At 41.4% G+C, this 19,378-nt stretch overlaps 1 protein-coding gene across 1 annotated transcript in view; it reads left to right on the top strand.

Moving 5' to 3' along the window:
- Nucleotides 1–19,378, top strand: part of RNF175 (ring finger protein 175) — a 28,580-nt gene that overhangs the window by 1,497 nt on the left and 7,705 nt on the right. The window contains exons 2-5 of the mRNA XM_006081807.3: nucleotides 677–714; nucleotides 3,339–3,480; nucleotides 12,873–13,027; nucleotides 17,381–17,488. Coding sequence (XP_006081869.1) covers nucleotides 677–714; nucleotides 3,339–3,480; nucleotides 12,873–13,027; nucleotides 17,381–17,488 — 443 coding nt within the window. The remainder of the gene's footprint in view (nucleotides 1–676; nucleotides 715–3,338; nucleotides 3,481–12,872; nucleotides 13,028–17,380; nucleotides 17,489–19,378) is intronic.

The raw sequence follows: 19,378 nt of genomic DNA, 5'->3' as shown, positions 1-19,378 counted from the left end.
GAGAGAGAGAGAGAGAGAGAGAGAGAGAGATAATGCAGAGTCTGTCCCCACCCCAGACCTCCTGAATTAAAATCTACATTTTAACCCAGACTCCTGGGTGACTGCATAATGCTTGGCATTTAGCTTTCAAGTGGCCCAATATAGTGCATTAGCAGTGACCCAGGGAAGGCGGCACGTGGGTGCACTGCAGGTCGTCCACAAGCACTTCCAGAGGATGGTCCCTGTGTGCTCCAGCTCAGCCTGCAAGGCCATGGCTACACTACCCCCTTCCCTGGGGCCAGGGCTTCAGTGAAATTACATTAGCGGATGGACACAAAAATGCTCCAAACAAGTAGAGCCTCTGGTCAGATCTGTCTCTAAAACCTTGAACTTAGAGATGATATTTACTCACTGGCAACAACTGAGACATCAACAGAACATGTTTTTGGGGGGGGTTCTTGGATTTATACACTGTATTCCAGAAGCCAGGGTGATACTGCCTATTAGGAGGCCACTCTGCAACCTTAATTGAATGGCACCTCGTCGGGTTCTCAAATATTTATTAATAGTGACCTGATTCCTGTTTTGGGGTGTGTGTGTGTGTGTGTGTGTGTGTGTGTGTGTGTGTTTTCGTTAGTAAGCAAACATTTTATTGGAGCTTTCATCCTAAATTATTCTGGCTCATTTTGTTTTTCAGATTTCTCACACAAAGCTTTCTGCGGATGATGAGTGGAAGTAAGTGATTAGTATATTTTTTATTGCTGTTACACTAAAAAGTAGATTTCCATCTTAACTGTTTGAGAAATTAAATGAAGCCATCATTTTATCTGTAAATTTCCTAGGATAGAGAAGGTGAGTTAGCATAGCCATGCATGCACAAGGGTAGTATAGACCAAACCACAGTGTGCTCTGTGCCACCACACAAAGCTGGATGTGTATGTCCTTCAAAGTCAGGCAGTGCCAACTCAGTATTTATTTTGGGCACAAGATACATCTGGTTTTCTTCATATGCTGCTTCCCCTGTGTTCTGCTACCTGTCACCACATGAAATGAAGTAAAAGTGAAAAGTCCCTCCTTTTTTGCTTTATGGTAATCAATCAGGAATGTATTCCTAATCAAAATAGGAAATACTACATTTGTATACCACTTTATACTTTCCACAGTATTTCCACATCGGTTAGCTATTTGACATGCATTTTCATTATATATATATATGTATGTATATATGTATATATATGTATATATATGTATATATATGTGTATATATATGTATATATGTATATATATGAAATAGATTAATGTCATAAAGCATATTTTGTTTGATATCTATGCAAGTCCTATTTTAGGCTGATGAGAGATTTATTCTTCTATCTATATGGCCTAAATTGAAAATTTATTCATTATGTAGAATATTAGATAGCTATTTTGAACTTGGGGCTGTAAAAACTATTACTAAGTTCTTGTACCCTTTTATTTTTTTTCACTTCCCATTTCTTCAGAGGAATGAGCATCTTTTTTAATGAGCTTCTAAAAACCATTCTTGTCTCCTAAGCTCAGCTTCAACACAGAGACTAATAGCCATGTGATCTTACTCAGGATGTTTACCTGAAATAAATTGCAGTGTCTTAGTTTGATAAATAAAGGGCTTCAGTACATCTTTGGTACTTTCTAACATTAATACCCTAAGATTCCATCTCAAATAAGCTGAACTCAAAGTAAGAATATTTATTTACTAGGCTCTGTGGATTGATTTTTGCACATTCTCCAGCAGGGGGCACCCCTGGGATTTGAATGGGGCCCTTTTCTGAGGCACTGCAGTGCTCTATATAGTACTGTAGAAACGCTTGTAAAGGGAAGAACCCAACCCACATATCCAACAAGTACCTTTAAAAGGTCACTATCTTGTGACACAGAAGATCACTCTGCAGTGTTTTCTGACTGGTACCTTAACTAAATACACACTGTAACCAGCCATAAGTGGAAACTTTAAGAGATTTTTGTGACTGATGGTGCTTCACTGGAGATGAAATCAATGCTAAACAATATTTATAAAGTTATTGGCTGGCAATGTTCATAATTTCCCTTCTTCCCTAATCTTGACCTGGACTGCTCTTTCTTCCTCAGGCCAGTGGTTCTCAACCGTGGCTGTATCTTAAAATTACATTGGTGGGGAACTTTAAAAATTACTGGTGCCTAGATTACCATCTAGAAATCTGTGATCAGTTTCCCAGCATTATCATAACAAAATACCACATCCCGAGAGGCTTAAACAACAGAAATTTATTTTCTCACAGTTCTAGAGGCTAGAAGTCCAAGATCAAGGTGTCCAAGACTTTTGGTTTCTTCTGAGGCCTCTCTCCCTATATTGTGGATGGCCACCTTCTCACTGTGTCTTCCCTCTGTGTGAGTTTGTGTCCTAATCTTCTCTTCTTGTAAGGACATGAGTCCGATTAGGTTAGGGCCCACCCATATGACCTCCTTTTACCTTAATTACCTCTTTAAAATCCCTGTCTCCAAATACAGTCTCATTCTGAGGCATTGAGGAATAGGACTTCAACATATGAATTTGGGGTTAGAGGTGGGGAGACACAATTCAGCCCATTATACCCAGCAATGGTGTTTTTAATTGGTATGATCATTGAATGATCACTTAATTCATTTCATTGATCTGGGGTACAGCTTGGGCACTGCGATTTTTAACTTACAGCCAAGGTCAAGAACCTCTGCTCTCGGCTTTCTTCAAAGCCACTTCTGCTATAGTTAAGCCAGATGACACCACCTTAGTGGTTTTCTCTACCAGTGTGCAAAACCAAGAGTCCAACTGAAAACCTGAACATTCAGTCATCATGATTTAACCTAATTATTATTATTATTGACAAATAAAATAACATATGTTCTTTGCAGTTTTAGAACAATCCTGAGGTACAGACAGATCATTATTTTAAATTTGCAAATGAGGAAACTGAGGCTCAGAGACCCTAAGTGACTTATGAAAGACTATATATGGTGATAAACTGGCCAATCAAGGACTGGAACCCAGGCCTTTCCAGGACCCATATTTTCCCCCCATAACTTAACTTGAAAGGACAAGGCTGAAGTCAATACACATGGAAAAACTAAGGGCTGAGAGGAATTGGCTTTGCTGATACTAAGAAGTTCGGGCTCCTCATCTCAACTGCCTCTTCCCCAAGCCTGGGAGAAAGGGAGGAACCAAGAAAATTTAGGAAAACTTTGCAGTCAAAGCTTAAAACCCCTTACATTTGAAATCCCTAATTGCTTCTTATGGGCCCAGCCTATTTTTTTTGCTAAATGTGCAAAGGTTGAGGACTTTTGCGGATGACCTCATTTGCCGGTTCCAGCCTGCAGCAGGAGAAGATGTACAAGATGCACCGGGGCCACGAGTCCATGCACGTGGAGATGATCTTGATCTTCCTCTCCACCCTGATCATCGCCCAGATAGTGCTGGTGCAGTGGAGACAGAGGCACGGCCGGTCCTACAACGTAAGTCACCCTGGTGGCTGCTGGAAGCCCGCTCCTCTTGGGGCCACATCCCTCTTTTTTTTTCTTTTTTTACCACTTTGAAGAAAATGGTTTGTTGAAGTCAGTGATTCTCAACTGGGTACAATTTTGGCCCCAGGAGACGTTTGGCAATATCTGGAAACATTTTTTATCCTCAGCGGGAGGGGCTGGGGGATGCTAATGGCATCTAGAAGGTAGAGGCCAGGGATGCTGCTCAACATGCAGAGGACAGCTCCTTACAACAGAAGAAACGTCCATAGTGCCAAGGTTGAGAAGCCCTGGTTTAAGGAAGCCAATATTCCTTTTGGGCATGAACAACTTCTGCCACTGGCCCAGGAAAGGAGAATTAGGAATTCCAGAAACAAAAGGTGAGGCTGTCTAACTTTGTTTCATTGGCAATAAACTCTGGCACTGATGGCTTGCATATTCATGAAAGCTTGTTAATGCAAACACTGCACTGACAGCTACATAGGGCACAATCCCATTTGCAAAGACCAATCCCACTGGAGCATGTCCACCAGACCATTGCCATCTCACAGCCTCAGTGGCATCCCCTGGGCATTGTTAGGCCTGAGACCTTACAATGTTTAGTGGTTCTCAAATCTTAGGGTGTCACTCTATTACCTAGAGGGCTTATTAAATCAAATTCTCAGGTCCCATCCTGAGTTTCTGATTCAATAGGTGCCCAATCATTTGCAAGTCTAGCAAGTCCCCAGATGGTTGTGGGACCACATTTTGATGATCAATGGTTTAGACTTGAGTGTGGCCGAAGTGAAGAAACATTGCAAAGGGAGAAGGTCCTCAATGGTCACTCTACTTGCTTCTGGGTCTTGGACTGGTCATTTATAAGAAGACTCACCTGTGACATATGAAGTGCTCATGGCTTAGACCAGTATTTCATTTTCCTCTTACCCATCATAAAGATTATTTTCTGTGTAGCACAGGGCCTAAGGGAATTCTTTAGAGTTCTGTATAACACTTAAATTTAGGCAATTTTGTACATTTTACATAGAAAGAGCAATCTTGGGTGGTTTGTTTGTTTGTTTAGGTAGAACAGAAGAGTGAAAGACATTTAGAAACATCAATGTGAGAGAAACACATGGATTGGTTGTCTCCTGCACTAGCCCCGCCCAGGACCCGAACTGGGGAGGAGCCTGCAACCAGGGTATGTGCCCTTGACCAGAATTAACGGGAATTAATGCAGGACCCTTGGGTCCACAGGCCAAACCAGCTAAGGCTAAGGCTTGGGTAGTTTTTTGTTGTTTTTTTGATGAGGTGGTGGTTTTTATTTAAAAGAGCATGTATCAATTTGCTGTCATGTCACTATTGTCTTGTTAATTAAAATAAACGTCCTCTACATTACAGAGTTTTTTTTAATGAAGGAGACTAGAATTAAACCTTATTAGTTATGCTCTCATATCAAAGATTCTTAAATATATCTTAAACATAGTTTCCTTATCTGCAAAATAAAAATGCCTAACAGAATTACTGGAGAAACTTACTTATACTATAAAAACACTGTTATGTTAAAAGTAAATGTTTGGAGAAAGATATGTCATGATAGCACTAATAAAAGAAAGCTGAATTAAGCTATATTAATTTCAGATACAGCAGACTTCAGAACAAGGATAACTATTAGGGATAATGAGGGGAATTGCACAATGATACAAGGGTCAGCTATTCCAGAAGACACAGAAATTCTTTTTTAAAATTTATCCTTATTGCTGAAAGTATTACAGTTGTCCCTTTTTTCCCCATTGAGCCCTTCTAGCCTGCCCCTGTTGTATATGTGCCTAACAACAGAGCATCAAAATACATGAGGCAAAAACTGATAGAACTGCAAGGAGATATTGACAAATCCACAATTACATTTGGAGATTTCAACACCCTCTTTCAATAACCAATAGATCAAGCAGGAGGAAAATTGTAAAGATATAGTTGACCTGAACAGTACCATTGATCAACTTACTTTAATTAACTCTTATAGAATGAGTCATCCAGCAACAACAGAGCACACATTCTTCTCAGGCTCTCATGACGCATTTACCAACATAGACCACATTCCAGGCCATAAAACACACCAAAACAAACTTGAAAGAATAGAAATCACACAAAGTACAGTTGACCCTTGAACAAACAAGTTTGAGCTGCACAAATCCACTTATATGCAGATTCTTAAAAATCAATATTCAGTCAGTCCTCCACACCCCCAGGTTTAACATCCGTGGATTCAAACAACTGTGGACTGAAAAGAGAATATTTGATCCGAGGTTGGGAATGGACTTATTTCAGAGGGCCGATTTAAGTTATATGCAGATTTTCAACGGGGGGGCAGGCACTGGGCAATGGTGCCCCTAACTCCTGCCCTGAGCTGTTCAAGAGTAAATTTTATACTCTCAGACCACAAAAACTAAACTAGAAATCAATAACACAAAGCTAGAAAAATCCCCAAATACTTGGACTTTAAATAACACAATACTAAATAACACGAGTCAAAGAAGAGGACTCAAGATAAATTAAAAAATTATTAAAACTAAATGAAAATACATCATATCAAAGTTTGTGAAAGGCAGCAAAAGCAGTGCTTAGAGGGAAATTTCTAGCATTGAATGTATACATTAGAAGAGAAAATTAGGGTCTAAAATCAGTGATCTAAGCATCTACCTTTCAAGTATGAATAAATAAGCAAACTATGATATCTCCATACAATAAAATATTAGTATATAATAAAAAGGTATGCACTATCAAGCCATGAAAAGACATGGAGGAACCTGGGTGAAACAAGCCAATACAAAGGCCACATACTATATGAATCCAATTATATACCACTAGAGGCCTGATGCACGAAAATTCGTCCAAGAGTAGGCCTTCCTTCCCCCGGCTGCCGGCACCGACTTCCCTCCAGCACCCGGGACCCAGGCTGGCTTCCCTCCAGCCCTGACTTTGTCAGGAAGGATGTCTGGAATGACATCCAGAAGATGTCCGGTCTAATTAGCATATTACCTTTTATTATTATAGATTCTGAAAAATGCAAAACCATAGAGAGAGTAAAATGATGTTTGGGTTTTTTTGGACAGTGGTTGCCAGTAGTTCAGGGAGGTAAAGAGGAAGGACAAACAAGTGAAACAGGAATTTTAGGGCATTAAAATGGATCTGTATAATACTGGATACAAGACCTTATGCATTTGTCAAATCCCAACGAACTACTGTATACAGCACAAGAAGCAGACCTTAAGGTAGGCAAATTTTTAAAGATCATTTAGGAGATTGGGGATCCCAGGGAGAAATGCAAATGGTGACAACAGAATCTAACTTCATTATAAATGTACTAGAAGCCTGTTGCAGGAAGATTCCTGCAAGAATAGGGCTTCCTGCAGCCCGAATGAAGCAGAGAAGGGAGCGAAGCCTGCCTCCACCGCCCCCCTTGCTTCCCTCCCGCCTCCGCCGCCCCGCTTGCTTCTCCGCAGCTTCGCTCCCTTCTGCAGCACTGGGCTTCCTTCTATGTTGTCTTCAGTCTTCGCTCCGCACCTGCATCTGCAAATTAACCACCATCTTTGTTGGGCTAATTTGCATACTCATCTGATTGGCTGGTGGGTGTAGCGGAGTGATGCCAATTTGCATGTTTCTCTTTTATTAGTGTAGATGAAACAACCTCACCGAAGGGCACTGGGGGTCAAGGTGCTGCTCCATGTGCCTCTGGAAGTGAGATGGGTCTGTGTAGGATTAAGGCACTAGGAGCTGCACACGAGCACTGTACTCTAGTGGATAAAACTGTTTCCCAGGAGGGTATAGGTTAACAATTCCGATCCTGCTATATTTGTCTGTATACTGGGATGGGAAAATTATGTAAACCGTGGCAGATGGTGGGAGTGGGAGTTTACGGATAATCGAAGGGAGGAAACTAAAAAGTAGGAAGTGCACACAATAATATGTGTGAACAGCTTCGTACGCTAATTATTATTTATACATTTATTTATACTTTGAGGGCATTTTTATTGCACATCAAGTAGTATTTTCACATTATTTCATGCATAATTTGGACCATGTACGTCAGAGGTGAGAGACTAATCCAAAAAGCTCAGAACATTTTCAGACACAGCTTTTAACAAATAGGTTTATCTTCTGAAGAGATCATTTAATTTGTCTCTTCAGATTCTGCTCTGTGGTCTGTATAAGCTGTGAATATCAGAGCAGCTTATTATGATAAAGCAAAAGAAACAGGTTATTTAGAAAGCAAAGTTTTAAAACATAATATTAACTGTTCCTAAGTGATGCCAAAAAGTGTTGAGAGAAAGTAGATAGAAAATGGAATGTTGTTATTTGGTTTGGGATACAACTAAATACCTGGATGTTTCCAAATACTCATATTTTTAGCATAACGTAGTGCAAGCATCTGGATATTTGAATTTTTCTCTTTCCAGCTGATATGGTTTAGATATAGGCAGAGCCTCAGAATTAAATTATTTCCAAATGCTTTTGACAACATCCAATTAAAAATAAAATTTCATTCAACACCATCCTCTCCACCTTCTTTTATGTCTCCTACTTTTCATATCTGCAGGAAATAGGGGGGAGGGTGCCGAAAAAGAACCCTTCTCTTTCCCTTCAAACCAGTGGAAGGCCTGATGACTACATACACAGAATTGGGGTTTCAGACACACTGTTAACTTGCCTCAATACACTGGCAAATCCTTAAGCCACAGATTGAAACATTGCTCTATTTAAAACAAGCTCCCTGCCTATTAATAGCTGTGAAACACTAGAATATAGTACTATACCAATAAACCATTAGGTCTGTTCACAGCTTTTTAAAACGAGGCAAGGTGCAAATATACACATACTTACGTAATACTGCAGAAGCTCCTTTAACAGTTTAAATAGCAAAATCAACAGTCTGAATTGATTTGAAGATAGAAATCTAGACCTAGTGGATTTCTAAGAATCCTTCATATGCCACGATTCCATTATTTTACTTATTCAATTTATGCCCACACTTTCCTTCATTGCCTTTGTACTGAGAGCACACTATTCTTGGAGTCGTTTATGTACATGACGATTTTCTGCTTACCTCTAGCATCCCCCTGCTCTCCCTCCATCCCACCCATACAAGTACACACAGACACGTGTACACGTGGCTGCAAGCATAGTAGTTTAGGATTTGCAGTGCAAAGGAAATAAGTATCACATACATACATATCCTTCCTTCCTTCTTCCCTTCCTTCCTTCCTTCCTTCCTTCCTTCCTTCCTTCCTTCCTTCCTTCCTTCCTTCCTTCCTTCCTTCCTTTCTCCCACCCTCCCTCCCTTCCTTATTGTGTGACCCATTCACCATCCAGTACAAATAGACAAAAGATATCTTTGTTTTGTCTTGATTTGCAATTCTTTTCAGATTCATACATAATGCATGGCAAAAGAAAAAACATGGTACCATTGGGCAGCATCTGATCCGTCAGGACAATCCTCCTGCCATGATGTGCGGGTGGGGAGAAGGTGGGTGATGTGATCCAGATGCAGGGCCAGTTATGCAGATGTGTTTTATATGCACATGCCCAGATGGTGACCCCTCTGGCATCATTAATGTGTCCCAGCTGCCAGGCTCCTCCGTTGCATGCATGCACCTCAAGTTCACATATTTCATGTGTTTATTTATGAGGCACCAACATTCCTACATTTCATATGTGGCAGTTACTATTAAAAATGAGAGGTTTTAACTGCTCTGGAAATTGATAAAGAATTTTTAAAATTGCTATGAAATGTGGCCCTCATTTCAAAAGGACTTCTCTGTACAGCCATTTAATTCATAACACAAATTTCTGACCTTTCTCCTTACATGTTGAAAAAATGTGGTGCTGGGTTTAGACTTTAAAGATAGTTAATAAATTGAATATTTGCATACAGAATACATTATAATGATATATATTTTTTGCTTTCCTTTTATTTCTGATCTCCAAGGCCTATTTTTAAAAAAGTAGCAGATCTATACATTTGAACATTGTTATTCTCTGTTAATTAAATCCAGGCATCAAGTAAGAGAAATTTGGGATTTTCCAGGAATGGGTTGTATTTATAAATCCACCGGGAGAGAACTAGTTTTATAAAAATATAGTCCAATCATCACTTCAAACTATCATGGATTATAACTCCACCGATTTGAGGAAATTGATTAGTCTTGTAAAATTTAGCTTATAACCTAAAGTATAAAATATGGGAGCATGGTAGTTTCACTGAATATATATGAACAAATTCAAATTTTTATTTAAAAAAAAACTTCAGCATATTTATGGGGGAAGTAAAAAGATGAATCAAATTCTTAAAACAGAGAGATAAAAATGCAAATGACAGGTGATCAGATTTTGAAAGATGGAGTTCATATCCATTTCCTTCTTTGATATCAGAAGTAATGAACTAAAAAATTCAAAACCTACAATAAAGCATAGATGAATATCTCCACAATAAGCAAAAGGAAATAAAGGAGCAAAATACTGATGAGATCTTTTTAAGGACTTCCACACTTTTTTTTTAAATATGTTTTTATTGATTTTTTTACAGAGAGGAAGGGAGAGAGATAGAGAGTTAGAAACATCAATGAGAGAGAAACATCGATCAGCTGCCTCCTGCACACCTCCTACTGGGGATGTGCCCGCAACCAAGGTACATGCCCTTGACCGGAATCAAACCTGGGACCCTTGAGTTCGCAGGCCGACACTCTATCCACTGAGCCAAACCGGTCAGGGCAGACTTCCACACTTTCATTCTCAACAGTAGAGGGTCAGTCCGACTGGCATGGCTTAGTGATTAATGTTGACCTATGAACCAGGAGGTAATGGTTCGATTCCCAGTCAGGGCACATGCCTGGGTTTCAAGCTCAATCCTCAGTGTGGGGTGTGCAGAAGGCAACCAATCAATGGTTCGCTCTCATCATTGATGTTTCTATCTCTCCCTCTCCCTCCTCTCTGAAATCAATAAGGATATATATTTTTTTAATAAAGATATATATATTTTTTAAAATGAGTTATTTTTAAAAAAACATTAGAAGTTCAAAGTTGCTAATGTTGAATGTTAAAAAGAGTGAATCTTAAGTTTTGGTTTCCTCACATATGGTTTCTGGTCCTCACAAAAACTATTCTACTTCCTTAAGGAAGCCTGTTTTTCCTATTTGAGTGTGTGTGTGTGTGTGTGTGTGTGTGTGTGTGTGTGTGTGTATTTCATAAATAAAGGTGAAAACCCATTCATTAGCTTTGACCATACCCACAAAGTAGGATGGAAAATTAAAGCAATTATCTGACTAATTCTGGCAAGAGTAAAGAATATGTATCCTTCCTTGGAAGTACTGCCTTGAATTCTAAAACAAAAAGCAGGTTATAGGATATTTTTTCTGAACTCTTTAGGTAGTTACCTCAGATTTGCTCCATGTGTATTTTTGTTTGAATGCATACGTATAATGACAACTGTACTGTTCTCTGAAAGATTTAGAGCAATGCTATGATTTCAGATCCAGGTTGTTTCTAGGGATGAAGCAATTAAAAGAGAATGAAAAGCCTGGGAAATGTCTTCTTATTTGACATTGAAAGGAGAATGGCCTTGCCTTTTTCATTTACATCTTGAAATCCTATCAAATTTGGTTATTGACCTTTGGACTATTATAACCAAGATCTTATTAGAAGATCCAAAAATACATCCATACACTCTTTTTTTAAAAGCTACCTCCTTTTATCTTTTTCAAACTTAAAAAGGGTTTATTTGTTACTTCATATATATATTTTCAGTGGTTCTCAACCTTCCTAATGACGCGACCCTTTAATACAGTTCCTCATGTTGTGGTGACCCCCAATTTCATTGTTAAAAATTGAACATAATTAAAGCATAGTGATTAAACACAATGAATCGTAATGTAAATATCTGATATGCAGGATGTATTTTCATTGTTACAAATTGAACATAATTAAAGCATAGTGATTAATCACAAAAACAATATGTAATTATATATGTGTTTTCCAATGGTCTTAGGCGACCCCTGTGAAAGGGTTGTTCACCCCCCAAAGGGGTCATGACCCACAGGTTGAGAACTGCTGATTTAGTTTCTATTAATAAATACAAGACTTTAAATGTATTGAGACAATTTCTGTTAGAAAGTTTTCATTGTGTAAGGCCACCTCCTTTAATTACAAAGATGAAGAGAGTAAAGACAACAAATAAATGACATCAGTCTTTGTTTATACCCAGATGACATATGTGACATGCATGCTATAACAACTCTTTCTACATCCTGGCAGGCATAATTAATCAATCATGATACTCTTTACCTCAAAACCAGGACCCACGCTTAGAATCCTCCTCAACAGAGCATTGCCAGGTGCACCACCAATTAAAGTCCACACCTGAAACTAAAACCTCGTTGCCATTCCCTTCTCTTACTGGTGCTGAGTAAATAATAGGTGGTTAGTCTACAGATGATAAAACATAAAAGACCAAAGATTATTGCTATTGTTTAAACCTATTCGCTTTTCACAGGGGTGAATAGCTGGTTTTAGGCCCAATCAATCTAACAAATAGGAGTGTCAGTCACTATGGTAACCATATCAAGTCACTGACCTCCAGCCCATCAGTGTAGTCCTGCTTCCTGCCATGCGAGCTTGAGGCCAGCCAACTTACAGAACCGTCTGATGGCTACTTGGACTCAGGTCAGTGGTATAGACCACAAAGGGGTTACACACAGAGGGACAGGAAATAGTCTGACCCATATCTTAGGGCTGCCTGGAAAAGGCAGCAGAAACCAAAGAGGAAAGACAAGAAGCAAATGGTGGGTTGCAAATCTAATAGTCAGGGTTGAGGTAACAGCACAGTCGGGATTGCAGGGTTAACCCTGTGCACTGGGACAGCAGGCAGAAGCCTCCCAGAAGCTGCTGGGACACCACTTCCTGCCTGGAGATCTCGGTGCATGTGCACGTGTGCCCATAGTAACACCAGCCCCTGAGCTCCCTGCAGCACTGTTTGCAGGGCGCTTTCCCTTCAGGGATTTCCTTTGATCCCCTCCCACCTCAGTCATCATAGGCAGGCGGGGCAGGCATTGTTATCTCCCATTTTACAACTGAAAGGAAGCTCCTTTATCCAAAATCACACAGCTGTCCAAGCCTAAAGTTACTTTCATCTGAAATATCCCCCAAAAGTGTCAGAAGCTGGATCTTTTGAATTATTTCCCATTCGAATTTTCAGATAATTGTGCCAAACCCGCTCCATGTGCATGTTACAGAGGCGTTTGCAGTTGAATGGTTAACCAGTTGAGGGTTACAGACAGGATTCTGAATCGTTTGATGATGGGCATGCCCTTCTGGGCCCTCAGTCATTGAAAGAGACTTTCTGTTCATTTCTCTAACAGCTGGTGACCCTGTTGCAGATGTGGGTTGTCCCTTTGTATTTCACAATAAAACTTTACTGGTGGCGGTTTCTGTCCATGTGGGGAATGTTCTCAGTTATCACCAGTTACATCCTCTTCAGAGCTACGCGAAAGCCCCTCTCCGGGAGAACACCCCGGTAGGTATTCTACTTGTTTCTTCTCCGCCAGGCCCTTTATTGTAAACACTAAAAAGTATATTTAATTTCCATTTTCCTGGAAGGGGGGCAAGGGGGAGAGGATGTTATGCTTTTTTTTTTTGTCTTCAGTAACAAAACTGTTTGGAGATTAGATTAGCCATACCACCGTCAGTTCACATTCATTATTTAATGGTGATTCAGACATGCCTGTAAAATTTATTACTTTAGCTATTAAGTAGTGAAGGCCAGGAGAAAGAGAAGTGAAACTGTTTTTTCTTTATTTTTAACTCAGCATTTTGTTTATTCCACTATAAGTTGTCACACACATTTTATAACAGAGCAAGAGTTAGAAGTCCGTATTTTTAACAACTCTGCATGAGGTTTATATCATAAGAAATGATTTATTACTCTCATAACAAATGAGGCTTTAATGACCATTGTAATGACCATTGTCAACCTCTGGACATTTATATAATTTCATCACATTATTCACATCTTTCCAAAGTGCTTATAATGTGCCCACAAGCTTGCTCTCCCTCTCCTTGTTCTTTAGATAAGATCTGAACCCAATTCCAGCTAAAACTGAAATAGAAGAAAGAGAAAATAAGTAAAGTGTTTAATGGTAATAAGACAATGCCAAATGTTGATCTTTATCGGAAAATAAGTCATAAACGCCGGTAAAATATTTTTGATTATTTAGCCATTCAGATGTTTGTGTTTAATCCTCTAAAAAAGTGGGAGAGACAAAATCAGCTTTTCCTTCTAGTATGGAGAAGGAAAAATATGCAGTAAGAGAAATTAGATCAATACATGTAATGATAAAGACTGAAATTCAAATAAATGAATTTAGGCTTCTGAGTACTTACACTTAATCCCACGTTGGGAAGTGCTTGGGGTGGTGTTAGGAGACCTTCTATACTGGCCAGTTTGAGGTCTTAGTCTTTGTAAGGACCTGGTTCCCTCAAAAGCAAATGGACAGCTGGGACCCTTCCTTCCTACAGAATGTTGTCAGTTATTTAAGACTTGCGATGCGATCTAAGTTTGAAATGTACTTCTTTTCATCCCCTGGATATAATGGATATTGCATTTCAATGAAAGCAGTTCTCTTTTCCAATGCACCATGCATTCCCCTGGTGAAACGCAGTCCTGTGCACATCAGCTCATTCAACGCCGAACTTCACTCCAGGAAATACCAAGTGCTGCCTTGTTACCCCCATGGCTCCTATAGCTCAGACGGCCGGGGTCCCACGCCCTCTGCTTCTTGTGCCCACAGTGCATCCCTGTCCGCTTCTTCCTGCCCGCGGAGCTCTGAGCCCTGCAATAGTCTGAGGGCCAAGCCACTCCACTCACATGTGAAGCAGACCCAGCTGCCGCTTGGAGAGAAACAATGGGACAGGCTAATTAGGCCCCTTCTCTTTTAGAAAAGCAGGCAGGATAAAGAAACTCATTGAGTAGAGGTTGTGGCCCTAAGGATCTTTATGGATCTTTGCTTAGTCATCACATTATAGCAAATGTGCATGGTGCGGAAGGCAAACCCAGAGGAGTGGTCTCCGGCGCCAACGCAGTTTAAAAACCGGCTGTTCCTCCCCGAGAGCACACCAAGCCCCTGTGAGGGGCAGAGTCACAGATGAGAAGTGGGTTTCGTCTCTACTACGGTCGGGTTGTCTGTCAAGCAATGTTCAGGCTCAAAAATAGGCCACAGAGAGCTTGGCCTGATCCCATTAAGTGTTTTTGTGGGCACTGCTCTGAAGCCCTACCCCAGTTTCCGTCCTGGCTTATCTGTAATCAAATTAACAAGGAATGCCGAAACCGGTTTGGCTCAGTGGATAGAGCCTCGGCCTGCGGACTGAAGGGTCCCGGGTTCGATTCCAGTCAGGGGCATGTACCTTGCTTGCGGGCACATCCCTAGTGGGGGATGTGCGGGAGGCGGCTGATCGATGTTTCTCTCTCATCGATGTTTCTGACTATCTCTCTCCCTTCCTCTCTGTGGAAAATCAATAAAATATATTTAAAAAAAAATTAACAAGGAAGTTCTGGACTCTGGGAACCTGTACCCCTAAAAAGGAGGAAAATTTAGGGGGTGATATTTGGAAAAGCTAATACATCCCTAACAATAATATGACACATTAGGCATTTAATGTACCAAGTCTTTGAAACATGAATACATTATCTCACACAACCTTCAGAACTATTTTAGGAGCTGGTATCGTCACCCTCCCTTTATAAGTGAGCGGTCATAGGGAGAAATGCGGAGTAGGGTGGCCAGGTTCCCCCAGGTAGTAAGTGGCAGAGCCCAGAAACAACCCAAAGACGCCGGCCGGAATGCCAAGCCCCTGCTCCCAACAGCAGGCGGTAGCTCAATTCCATCAACAAACTGCTTTGCACAGAGAAACCCTGCATTTACAGAAGTTGTTAAAACACCTGTGGTGCTGGCACCACCTTGAGAGGGGCCCTTCAGGTAGAGAGAGGATGTGTGGAGTTCAAGGAGCCCCACTCTGGTGCACGCTGGTGTTTTGGGGTGAAGAGGGAGCTCCTCTCGAGGTTGGCCACTTTTCCCATCATCACCCCTTTAGCAACACAAACTTCCACCTTGGTCTGGCTGCACTAAGCAAAGATTCAAACTGTTCAGCACTGGCAAAGCAAAAGGACCAACCCCGCGGCCCAGGAGTCGCTCTGGCCCCCAAGCCGCTCTAGCCCCATAGTGATGACACAGCCTCACGGTGACTGGAGTCACCTCCTGCAAGTTTCCCGCTCCTCCTTGTAACTCCGCATTGCTGAGGCCTCCCTCAGGCAGGATTATACCTGGAGGAGGAGGTGTGCTACCCCCTCTCCCCCCAACTCTTGACTGCCCTTGTATATGAGTTGCTTGAAATGAGGAAAGCATTTCACCATAGAAATTATGTAAACGACAATTCATTTCTCCTGTTAGCCCACAACCCCCACTTAAAACACGTTTCAGAAAGTCCCTTCTGACTGGAACTCAATGGAGTGGGGTACCTTTTAAAATAACATCAAAACATTACATAAAACCAACTGGCATGGCTCAGTGGTTGAGCATCAACCTATGAACCAGGAGGTCATGGTTTGATTCCCAGTCAGGGTTACAGGCTCAATCCCTAGTGTGGGGCGAGCAGGAAGCAGCTGATCAATGATTCTCTCTCATCATTGATATTTCCATCTCTCCCTCTCTGAAATCAATATATATATTTCAAAACCACTACATCAGTAATATCACAGAACTAAAGCGTTTGATGCAATGGCTCCAACAGGAAGGAAGCCAGGGGAGGTGGGAGAGTTGAGGACAGGGCTCCAGGGGTTGGAGGTGAGAGGGTGGGGTCAGGTTTCTGGAGTGAGACTCTAAATGAAGTTTGGTGTAGACGGCAGGAGAGGGGCTTCAGGAGGATGAGGAAAGAAAGGACTGAGAGGCAAGCAGGGCCTCCCGCCATTGTTCGCCCTTGAGAGCATCAGTCCAGCCACCCCTATTGTCTCTGGGCACCAAAGGTAGCCTCCCAGCTCGCGGCTCCTCCTTCCACCACCTCTTCCTGTGTCAGGGCTGGAGTAGGGGGGACTTGTGCTGTCGCACACCAGGAATGGAACTGGGTGCCAGCCTCCTCCCACATCCTCCCAGGCACGAAGCAGCCGTGTGGCCCATTGCATAGCTTTTTCTAAGGGTTTTACTGCCAGGGATGAGGGGAACGAACAGGGTACAGGGTTCCCTTCTAGATCACCTCCACTCCACCCTCCATCCCCACCCTCTCACTTCCCCACCGAGGCCCTGTGGGAAGAAGGAAAGGCCTTAAGAGAGGTCATGGTCAGGGCATCCAAGGAGCAGAAAAAAACAAGGCTGAAGCACTCTTGCAAGTTCATCCCAGGGCTAGGGGAGGGGCTCTTTGATGGAAACGAGGTGGGATGAGGACTGAGGTTGTTTGCTCTGGGGCAGGGGGCAGCAGGAGGAGCAGGAGGAAGAGTAATCCTGGAGGAGGTGCTGTCTCCTCTTGACTTCTCCCAACTTTGCTTGTCCCTCCAAGGTACTCCTGCCACAAGCACTCTAAGCTAACTAACCCTGGAGCCAAATGGGAAAAGGAGGGAAGGAGGAGGCAGGGTCCCAGGTAGAGTAACCATCCCTGAAGGCCATTTTTACTTGAGGAAGATGGGTAAACTACAATGAATTTATATATGCATATACATAGAAACACATGTACATGGTAGCTGATATAATATACTTAAGTTCTTTGTATTACATAATAAATAAAATTTTAGAAACTCAAAACTGACTTATGACAATGTTTGAAAAAGATGGAATACTTTACCATATATCATGCTCTGTGTTTTGCCCCATTTTTCACTCCACAGATTGGTCTACAAATGGTTTCTTCTCATCTATAAACTCAGCTACACATTTGGTGTTGTGGGTTATTTGGCTATCATATTTTCATTGAGTGGACTTCATTTATTTTTCAAGTAAGTATCTCCAACGAAGACATTAATATCTCCAAGCACTTGCTTGGAACATTCATCTGGTCAAGTTCTCTGTATCTATATCTTGTTTATTTGCCTTTTTAAAAAAACATCCCTCCTTACTCCACCTAGAAAAGAACATTGCAAAGGAAGTTGTACAGCTTAATGATCCATGTAAATTATTGAGAAGATACCAATGCATGTAACAACTTTTATGACAAATGGATATTTTTCACTTTCTTTTTATTGATTGATTTTAAATCCTCACCCAAAGAGTGAGGATATTTTTTCCATTTGATTTTAAATAAAGTGGAAGGGATTGAGATGGGAAAAGGGAGGGAGGGAGGGAGAGAGAGAGGAGAGAGAGAGAGAGAGAGAGAGAGAGAGAGAGAGAGAGAGAGAAAGAGAGAAGAGAGAGAGAGAGAATCATTGATGTAAAAGAGACACATTTATTGGTTGCCTGGAACCTGCAACCCTGTTATGTGCCCGTGACTGGGTATTGAACCCAAGATCCTTCAGTCCAAGGACCAATGCTCTACCCACTTAGCAACACTGGCCAGGGTTCAATCTATATTTTCATTGGACGGTACAGCTCTGGAATTTTGTTTCTAGTACCCATGAAATCCCTTTTTCTGGGGACAGTTGGAAAAGGAGGAAACTAAGTGCTTAGACATTGAAAGGGAAGTAATGAGATAACAGAGCAAGAAATTCTTGGGGGAAATAAAGGAAATCGGGGTCATTGTATCTATGACTCAGACCAAGTTCCCATTAGGGAGAGGGTGGCTGAGATGTGCTGTGGAGAAGGCCCTCGCCGAGGAGCTGAGGCTGTGTTATCAACCTGTGTTCAGGAAAGGGGGTTTCAGTCACACCACGTAGCTATGGACACCAGCTCACACAGAAACTCGCCAGATGCCTCTCACATCGAAGTTACTCTGTGGCCATAATAGAAATTGAAAGGCAGAGATTAGCAACCCTTAACTCATAAAATAAGGAGGCGATGGGAGAGAGCGCCAGCCCTGGTGGAAGGGACGCTTCCTATGGCAACAGCGCAATCCGATTTCATAAGCACTTCGTGAAGCTGTCCGAACAGGAGCTCCTACCACTTTCTAGCCGGAAAGGGATAGAAAGTAACTGTACAGATCTGTTATTGCTAGTTTAAGACAGAGGAAGACACTGATTTCTTTCTTTAGCGTACTGTCTATATTACTTTCTTTGAATGAATGCAAAAATACTGTAAGGGCTTTTATTAAGTCACTTGAAACTATGTTGTCCCAAGGCTATATTATCTCATAAGATTTTAAGATCCTTAACCATGACTTCTCCTGCAACAAGGCATAGCAAGGCCTTAACCCTTCAGGTTGGGAAGGAATTATTTTTTCCCTCTGAAGTGTTGTTGATTATCATTGCACTGAGATCCTCTTCTGTGGAGCCATGAATTTGTTACTATACTTTTTATCAACACCTGCTCCCTTGGACTTGGAGGGAAGATAATCTTTACTCCTCCCACATTCCTAGTTGTAACGTTACCCAGGCAAATACTATGCAGAAGTAAAACAGAAGGATCTCTTACCCTTTGAGACAGCATGGGGGGAACTAGAGAGTATTATGCTAAATGAAATAAACCAGTCAGAGAAAGACTGGTATCACATGATCTCACTTTAGATCTTTATATGTGAAATCTTAAGAACAAAATAAACTGAACAAAATAGATCCAGAGACATAAAAGCATGGAACATACTGTCAAATCTCAGAGGGAAGGCAGGGGTGGGTGGGTGGGTAGGAAGAGATTAACCAAAGAACTTGTATACATACATGCATAACTCATGGACACAGACTATAGTGTAGTGAGGGCCTGGGTGGGGGTTGGGGGGCTAGAAGGGGTAAATAAAGGAT

This window comes from Myotis lucifugus, unplaced genomic scaffold (genome assembly GCF_000147115.1).
Source record: "Myotis lucifugus unplaced genomic scaffold, Myoluc2.0 scaffold_1, whole genome shotgun sequence".
In the NCBI taxonomy this organism is placed as follows: Eukaryota; Metazoa; Chordata; class Mammalia; order Chiroptera; family Vespertilionidae; genus Myotis; species Myotis lucifugus.
The sequence above is the reverse complement of the archived record's forward strand: the minus strand, read 5'-3'. Positions and strand labels throughout refer to the sequence as shown.